This window comes from Sprattus sprattus, assembly GCF_963457725.1.
Source record: "Sprattus sprattus genome assembly, chromosome: 7".
Lineage (NCBI taxonomy): Eukaryota > Metazoa > Chordata > Actinopteri > Clupeiformes > Clupeidae > Sprattus > Sprattus sprattus.
In genome coordinates this window covers 15,686,118-15,695,855 of record NC_137926.1, presented here as the reverse complement: position 1 = coordinate 15,695,855, position 9,738 = coordinate 15,686,118, and the positions used below count along the sequence as shown (strand labels likewise).

Genomic DNA, 9,738 nt, shown 5'->3' with positions numbered 1-9,738 from the left:
CCCGAGTTGCAGAGAAAAAAAATACTAACACAGAATTCCCGAGTGCAAGGTTGTAGAGAGCCAATGTAGCAGTAGACTATAACCGTTCTTGTGCCGAGTGCGTAACGGAGGTTTTCTTTGTGTTATGATCCAACTCTTGACGGGGCTCGCGTCAGTCTCCGATCTGATACAAACTTTGGCAGCACTCCGCTTTTTCAACACGCGTCTGACACCCCACCCCTTTAGAGATGCACGCTTCTGCGAGAGACCCCGCCCCGCTGGGTGATTCTTCTGCTCACCGACTCCGCGAGCCAGGCGCGTGGCTTCAGGAGCTCAATAAACAATCCAGCGCTTTCAGAGCACCGAGAGCACGCGCTGTGCTCATTTACATCCCAATATCTCCAAGCTGAAAGCCTATTGGTGGATTCAAACGCCTCGCGACAAGGCGAAAAGACGGAGAGATAATAGTGGAGAATGAAAAGTGAATGGGTTTGCTGCTTTGAAATTCCTTTTGAATTTGACAGTGTACTTCTGGCAAAACTTCAGTTTATCTGTCTTCCGCCTCCCCTCTTCTTTCAGTCTTTTAAACCAAAAAAAAATACCAAAGGAGCTCTATGTGGTAACCAGGTTACAGGAAAAAGGCAAATATGAAAACAACGCGTGTGCTTGTATCCTGCAACATTTGGAAGGAGTCTAAAGAAGTACTAAACACATATCCAGAAATGACAAAATAAACAGATATAGCCTAGGCTGTGTACAATGTTGTCAATATGTCTTATCGTATTGTTAACCAACACAAACATATTAAACATTTATCATACACAGCCTGCACCTCACGCAATGGTGTACCGTGTACCTACATCAAATAACATAATTTGTGTTTTCAGCCAACAGTTATCTTTTAAACAATGTATTCTTTGGCAATCAAACTATACGTTAAACGAGCGTTGTAGGTCTACTGGCACTATTTATTGTACAAAATATTAGTATACTTCACTCAAGTGCAATTCATCAAGATAGAAATTCACCGAGCCTCCAGTGAATAAACGAAATTGCTGTCCTACTGCACATAACCTTCATCTCTGTCTGCAGAGGCACCTGATGCACCGGAATGAAGTGTACACTCGGACCGAAGTCTCACTTTTGCGCGTTTCGGAAAGTGAACCGCTAGCGACCTCTGGCGACAAGGTTACACAGTTGTGAAAATCATCATGGATAGATCATCGTTGCTGTATTGTCCGCAGCAGTCGTTTATTTCGAAAGCACCTTTGTGACCAATGGTAATTCATTTCCCCGAAACTACTCTCTAAATGTTATTGTTAATGGATAAATATGTACATTATGTTATCTGAGATCTGAGAAGCCAGGGAGTTTTTTTTACTCATACAAGACACATTCCAAATGTGCATCAACATACTTCGTTTTGTGAACCTTTGACAGGGTTCACAGGCCCACGGGGTATAGCCTTCACTTGTAATAATTTATGGCACTTCAAAGGATTTAGGGTGTGTATAGTATATGTATGTACAGGACACACCAAAAATAATGCTGGCATGCATAATTAATTAGTTAGGCTATAGTGCCTGGCCTCAACATACATGACTCGCTCCTGTCAACAGTTCAACCTGAGGGAGACTCTAAGACAAGGGCAGGTTGCGTAATCAGAGTTCAGAGCTGACTGAAATAGTCACCCATTTCTGCAACAAACGGCCTAACAGTAATGTGTGTGTGGGGGGGGGGGGGGGGGGTCAATATGAAAGCATGGAGTTGGCCTGGCACCGTTGGCACGTAATTTCAACTGATTTCAGAGTGGTAAGAAAACATTTAATTGATTCAGGGTCTGATCAAGTGTTGGCATCAAAATGATTTAACCTATAGCAAGAGGAGCCATGACATGTTCTGTCTGAAAGGCCAATGTAAACTTCCTCTTAGTTCTCCTCAATTTTATCCTGATAACCTCTGATCAAGTAACTTGGTCTACATCTTCTGTAAAGTATAGATAGACAGTGATTAAGAATACGTTTATACACATTTTCACCAGAAGAGGGCACTGGTAGGTAATTGTGTTAGTAGGGACAACTATGGGGAAAGTACCCGCCATCTCCCATCCAAGCATCACTGTTTCTGTACCTTTGCCCTCTGATTAGCATATACAGACTATAAACAACCTTAATGGAGCTGTGTAGTACAGTACTGAACTAGGTCATTACATCCCACAGATTCATGTGATTTAAAACAAATATATGAGTTTGGTTTGTATGAGATGCAAGGTGTATCCCACATATACAGCTTGTTAATTTACCTAGAGCCTGAGCAACATATCAGGTGATTGCTGTGTATCCCTGTCTAACAATTAAGTGCAATCAGAGCACTTTTGTGAATGCTAAATCCCTATAATTTACCCTAATAGCCCACTTATGCAGTCTTAGGGGATTTCCTATGTTTTCCTCTAATCAAATTTATAAGAGGTATAACAGTTTTTTGCAACTTGACAGATGACAAATACCGCCTTCATACCTGGGTGAAACCCATGTTTGTTTTTAGTATGAAGGATTAACCTGCATCACTTTATTTGGGTGCTCGACCCACCTCTCGACCTGGTTAAGATGAGGGTTGGTGGCTGGTGCGGGTAGTATTTGGTATGAATGGCCCAACCCAAAGGGAGGCAGAGAGAGAGAGTGAGAGAGAGAAAGAGAGAGAGAGAGATAGGGAGAGAGCGAGAGAGAAAGAGAGAGTGTGTAAGAGAGAGATAGAGAGAGAGCACGAAAATAGCCCACACACTTTTTGCAGATGCACTATAGACCACTATGAGTAGCCTGCCTATGTCAGAGGGGAGACCTCCGGTGTGTAGGAACAGAGAAGTGCCTTGTAGGAAAGGATCACTTCTTTATTCCTGTGGTTTTTCTGTGGGGGACCTTAGGCATGTGTGTGTGTGTGTGTGTGTATGTGTGTGTATGTGATCACATGTTAGCGGTCAACTCTGAAAAGTGCCCAGCCATGTTAAAAATATCATCACAGTGTAAAATGAATCATGCAACCAAACACCTGTTTTTTCTTCAGAACTGGTCAGACCAGCAGGGATAGACTACAAGACACCTGCAGGTCAGCTGTGAGTGTTATATCAAACATCTACAGCAGCAGAACTCTCCACCTTAAAATGGTACTTTCCCCAAAATTACTTTTATTAGCTACAGTATCTATGAGTGGGAAATATTCATGGCTTGGTATTTTCTCACTGTCAAAAAGGCTCATATATTAGGTCAATGAGATTTGGGGTATTCCAGAAATAGTAAACAACTTTCAACTATCATACTGAGATCAGAATATGATCAAATCACGTTTGTGAATTACTTTATTACTAAGTGTTGTTTCATGTGGTGTACTGTATGTGTAGTTTATTTTCCTTGCGAATGTGCTGCATTTTCAAGTTTATTGAAGAGGCATCATCAAGAGGCATCATCACTGTCAAATTTAGTCAAGGATCTAAGCACTGAACATTGCTCAGCGTTTGCTAGAAAGAGGAAACAATTTCAAGATGAGGTTTTCAGTGTCAAAGACTGACTTAGGAAGGGTTATTGTGTTCCTCTTTAGAGTTTGCAATAGCCTAATCAAAAAGGCCTACAGTGTAGAGCAGGGATCTCAAACTCAAATTACCCAGGGGCTGATTAGCGTCCAGTCTGGTCATTGAGGGCCGGATTTTTACGGTAAACGTTGGGGTGGCCCATTAAAATCAATGGAACTTTTCAATTATTTCTTTTTTTTTTAATCAATGGAACTTCGCGAGACGGATAAAATCGCTTGGGGGGGCCGGAATTGGCCCATCGGCCTGAGTTTGAGAACCCTGGCGTAGAGTGTCAAACAGATGTCTAAATCAAAGATAATTTGCTTACATGCTGCCTGACTTTTCGATTATGCACGAGGAAACACAAATGTCTTACAATTCCTTGCAATATACTTCTTTTCATATTAACATACCCAGTCACTACTCCTTAATGTGTATTAGGGGCAGGGTCGGGGAGTCATTAGTGACATGTAACAGAGTTACATAATTCAATTACCAAAAAAATTTAATTGAAATCCATTATAGTCACTGAGAAAAAAATATGTAATTAAATTACAGTTAAGCAGAATGCTGGTGATTAAATGGTTATATTCGAATATTTTCTTTTCAGTAAAAAGCTTTAAAGTTTTGCATTGATCCTTAAGGAGTCTAACAGGCCTTGGACTCCCAAGTCCTGTGTTACTTCCTTGTGTTAGTTAAGTGTTATCTGTCCACAGTCAATGTCTTCATCATTGCAAAGTCATCGTTTCAGTTTCACCCAGTTTCTCTCAGTTTCTCCTATGTGTGTTTTCCTGCTTGTGCCTTTTCAAAATGAGAGGCCCACGGCCAAAACAGAAACACTATGCTTGTCTTCTTCACAGAACCCTTAGATGCTTCAGTGATGTCTGAGGTGGCTAAGGATGACAACGCTTTGACGGATCAAAGACCTCATCGACCAACTACAGCGGGAGGGGGCACGGCTAAAGGTCTATACACCAAGAGAAATGATAAGGCTAATAAGGCCGTGTCCCCAAGCCGTTGAGTGAGCACCGGATCACCAGGGCCACCACCAGTCTGCCTGGACCTGGGGCCGATTCTTCTACACTTGGTGTGGGTACCCCGTCTTTGACACCATACCGCAGGAGAAGCTCGCCATCCTAGATGGAAATCGCATTTCAAACCACCTCCTAATGTGGTTCGGATTTCATGCGTTATTTTCCTGTCCACACTTTTTTTTTTAAATCAATCTGGATACAATCTGGATATATGCAACAACAAAAAAACGGAAATTACAGAATTAGGCTGACAGTCTGAAACGCTACAATATATAATATTGGATTTACCTAGAAATTATACTATAACTTCAGATAACGTGACATTAGTGTAATCAAACTGTTTGCCCATTCATCATTGTTCTGCTGAGTTGGTTGTGTCACTTTTGAAGAGGCTCTACATTCTTCATAATTAGGTTAAAGGCACCCAGTGCAACTTTCGAGGCTTAAACATAAACATTTAATTTCTAGTCTTTTTTACACATAGTAAGTTTCAACAACTCCATACCATTACATATCGACATTCAAGGAGCAAAGATGAGACGTCGTTGTGTGGTGAGATCTGATCGATGAAAATCGATAATAACAACAATCGCCGCCATTTTCTTTATTTTTTGTAACCTACAATAAATAAAGCAGGATTCCAGTCAATGGAAAAATGGCCTCTCCCCACCGGCGATTGTTGTTGTTTACGATTTTCTATCAGTTCTCACCACACAACGACGTCTCATCTTTGCTCCTTGAATGTCGATATGTAATGGTATGGAGTTATTGAAACTTACTTTGTGTAAAAAAGACTAGAAATTGAATGTTTATTTTTCATTGAATGTTTATATAAAGTTGCACTGGGTGCCTTTAATCTCTAGCCAGGACTTAAATATGCAGATGGTTATGCATTGCTGTGTTTATAAGACAAACATGTTATTAGACACATTCTTACTCTTACTCAAGACATTATTTTAATGGGAATTTGTACTTGTACTTAAGTTATTAACATTATCAAGAAGCATTATGCTAGGGTTACCTGACTAAAGATTTTGCCTATTTTACCCTCCTCTGGTGGCAGCAGTCAGTCACAAGCCAGGAAATTTTTTAGACAATTCAAATTGCATTTCATCATCAAATTAGACATGATGATGCAATACCAATACTCCGCTGTACCCACACTTTCACTTTCGAGCAACAAAACTGCTGCCAAATGGGATGGGTCGGAAAAAGATCAAAACAGACAACTTATCCCGCCCCCTTACCCCAGCCACGGTAGGCAGGCGTCAACATTTTCCTGACTATATAATAACAATTCACTGATAGTCGCACTGGAAAAGGGAAGAAGACCAACGCAATGCAGGTTTCAGAGGGACAGTCTTCGGCAATGCATAGGTAGATAACCTTTGAATTTGTAATTTGACAATCAACAATATCGATACATGTTTTGTGCTTACTGTCATTGAGGTCAGTTATAACTCTGCTGTGAACTAGATCATAAGATTATGTATCAGGAAATAAAAATGTTACCTATTAGGAAAAGCCTGACCTTTCTCTAGATAGAAGTGAGAATTGCATTGTTCATTGTGGTAACTCGATGTTACTCTACTTAGTGCATGCCTAATGTACCATACCTGTGTTTGAGGCAGCTCCAACAACAGACCCACGTTCGGACGCTGGTTGATAGCGCAGGTGGACAGTCAGCAGTTTGAGGGCTTGCACTGGCTCGATGCTCAAAGAACAAAATTCCGCATCCCATGGAAGCACAACTCCAGGAAGGACTGCAACGATGGAGATAATATGATCTTCAGGGTAGGCTTATGTTTAATCGTCAGTTAATACAATATTTCATGTGAAAGAGATTTGTGTCGTTACATTAACGTTGTTGTTCAACGTACCTTTTGTTCAGGCATGGGCAGTTGTCAGTGGGAAAATTTACGAGAACCCGAATGACAAAGCCAAGTGGAAGACAAATTTCCGGTGTGCGCTTTCCGGCCTCAAAAACCAGTTCAAACAGTTGGACGACAACTCCAAAGATTCCGATAACCCTCACAAAGTGTATGAGCGCATCGTCAGAGCTGATTATAACAGTAAGCCTACAACAGGTTACCCCTTAAAACCTTGTTAGAATCTTCATGTCTATGTTCATGTGTGATAACGGATGTTTCTTTCGCAGACATCTACGAAAACCTTATAGTGCAAGAATTTCAGGGGAACCAAAGTTATCCCATGATTGAGGACATCTACACAGATTACCCTCCTGAAGATATCCTGGTAAGCTACTCGGTAATGAAATAAGTGCGATAACGGTAGTAGGTGCATTGAAACACAAGAGAAAGGGACAATGATATGTATTGTATTACATGCCTTACAATTACAGCATGTATGACCATGCGCAAACAGCAGGTTGGCTTGGACTATTGACAGGAGCGAGTTTACTACAGACCCACGCAGCAGAGTGATAATCACTGTGTCATATACTTTACAGCACGAGGACCTGTTAAGCAACATGATCACCTTAGACCTGAATCACCAGCTGCAAGGTATTTAAATTAAGTATCTTCACAAGTCACAAGTCACAAGTGTCTTATTGTCAGATGCCACAGGGTCAGACTGGGCAATGAAATTCTTAGGACCAGACACCTCACAACAACCTACCATAACATAACATAACATAACATAGCATTACATGACACTCTGTAAGTACTCTGAACATACTTTACACGTAATAAACATATAATAACCTAAATAACCCTACTTAATATACAAGATAAATATACAATACCGTTTGCTAAAGCATATAACAATCTATATTCTATACATATAATATTAACATACATATAACATATACTACACATTAATAATCTAGGCTAACCTACTAACCCTATAGTAACCCTACAGACAAATCCAGTATGGGAGTAGTGTGATATAATATTACTGCTAGTGCATCTCCTTAGAAGCAACCTTATGGGTAAATTATGGTTTAGTTTAAAGATGGTTGTGTTTCCCCTTCATGGTGTTCAGATCCCCAGCCTTGGGTTGAGATCTATCCTCAAAACAACCAAGTGCTGCCTACCCCACCTGTACCAGTGGAGCCAATCCAGCCTGCCTCGCAGAACAACTCACCTGTCCCAGTGGTGCAGCCATACTATCCAGGTAAACATACACAAGTATGCATGCATATCGAACTAAGCATTATTAATTACTGTCGCTACGCGTCGGGGTGCTGTTCGCCCCGTCGGGATTTCTTTTTGGATAATGACCTCCAGACAATACATTATTCCTTACATACAGTATATACTGTACGTGTTATTAACAGTAATCTCAAAGTAAAGTAAAGAGCTGCAACCCATTGTTGTTAATTTCTTTAGTGTGAAATACCAGTCCATCTTAAATGATAGGGCCCAGTTAGGTATGTACTAAAGACACTAGCCAGTAGCTTTTGTAATTCTTACAACATTGTTTGTTATTCTTCCCATGAAGTTCCTCCTCTGCCCCCCTTCTGGGAGTTGGAGATCTCCATTCACTACCGCAGGAAAGAGATGCTGAAGACCAGGGTGTCAGCACCTCTGGTCCAGCTCCACTACCAGCATGAGATCAGCGACCTGAGCGGCCAGCCTGTGTGCTTCCCCAGCACCGAGGGCCTTCTTGACCACAAACAGATCAAGTTCACCAAGTGCCTACTGGAAAGCATCCAGAGGGGTCTCCTTTTTGAGGTGACCCAGGATGGCATCTTTGGGACCCGCCAGGGCATGTGCAAGGTGTTCACCAGCACCCACCACCCTGCAGAGAGCCAAGCTGAGGAACCCAGGAAGCTGGAGCAAAACGCCAGGGAGCCCCTGCTCAGTTACGGGAAATTCATAAAAGGTGCATAAATTGCCCTCGTTGACACACATCTTGAAACAGTGTATTGTCTTCTTTACAAAAGTCGTTCAAATCTTTCTTTCTAATTATCATTTTGAATTTGAATTTGAATTTGAGAGTTTATCAAATTATTTTTATCTCATTTTCTAATTATCAAAGCATTAAACAGAAACAATCTGAAATCACTGTGGGAATCCTTCTATGAAGTCTTAATTTTATTAGTAAAATTATGAATTAATTACATTTGCAGGCTTGTGAACAACATTAGCTGATAGAAAGAAGGCAGGCATTTTCAGATAGACAGGTTTGTTTCAGACAAAACTGCTTCTAAATCATTGTAAACCCCCTGTAGACCTGAAGGACTTCACAGAAAATAAGCGGGGATCTCCTGATTACACCATCTACCTGTGCTTTGGGGAGAAATATCCAGATGGAAAGCCTCTGGAGAGGAAACTCATTGTCGTCAAGGTAAACTCCAATGGCTGACACACCAACAACGCACACAACGTTTTTCGATTTCAAAATTCATGATGGGCAAAAGGATAATGTCTCCAGTACACTAGAAGTTCTAGTTTCTAGATTTGAGTTCTGGAATTTTTATTAAATTGTTGATTTAATAATTTGTGATGAGATACTGGGTGATGGCTAGTTCATTATTAAAGGTGCAGTCCGCGATTATTATCCAATACTTTTTGTCAAATACAGGAAAACAGCTCCTCACGGCCCTTTAGAAGTCCGTTCCGTGTATGTGCTCAAAAAAACTCTGGTGTTTGTACAGTCCTGGGTCTGTAAATGGGAAACAAAGTGGCTCAGATCGAGCCATACACAATTCTAGTCAATCAAGCTGTTGCTTCAGGAGCACAGAATAGAGGGGTGTCATTTGATCGGCTGATGAGCTCAAACATCAACAACCTTTCACCAGAATTGCGGCCTCTACTTTTAACATCATACTGATATCTAAGATACTTAAGAACTTTCCTTTAATGTGATCATGAACACTTTCCCCCTCTCTCCCCTTCTTCTGCTGAGCCAGGTGGTGCCGCTGATCTGCCGTGAGCTTCACGAGCGCGCTCAGATGGACGGGGCCTCGTCCCTCAACTCCAGTGCCAGCCTGCAGATCTCCCACGACAGCCTTTTCGACCTCATCAGCGCCACCTTCAGTGTGCCCATGCAAGAGTGAACAGACTTGAGGGTACGGACCCTGACTGACCTCATGCGATCATTCACCGCTTCTCCTTGTACTGATTACAAAGGGCTGTTTCAAGGGCAAACTAGTTTAAATGACATAAAAAAAGGTTAAATAACTTTTAGTTTACT

General features: G+C 41.3%; 1 protein-coding gene across 1 annotated transcript; it reads left to right on the top strand.

Annotated features, from left to right (window-relative positions):
- Positions 1 to 5,914: 5,914 nt before the first annotated feature.
- Positions 5,915 to 9,601, top strand: irf7 (interferon regulatory factor 7; the record flags this gene model as incomplete). The annotated part of the gene is made up of 9 exons (XM_080842137.1): positions 5,915 to 5,952; positions 6,207 to 6,369; positions 6,467 to 6,647; positions 6,734 to 6,831; positions 7,046 to 7,100; positions 7,582 to 7,713; positions 8,041 to 8,424; positions 8,774 to 8,889; positions 9,455 to 9,601. 9 exons carry the CDS (start codon positions 5,915 to 5,917, stop codon positions 9,599 to 9,601), a joined length of 1,314 nt encoding a protein of 437 aa, XP_080698263.1.
- Positions 9,602 to 9,738: the final 137 nt, after the last annotated feature.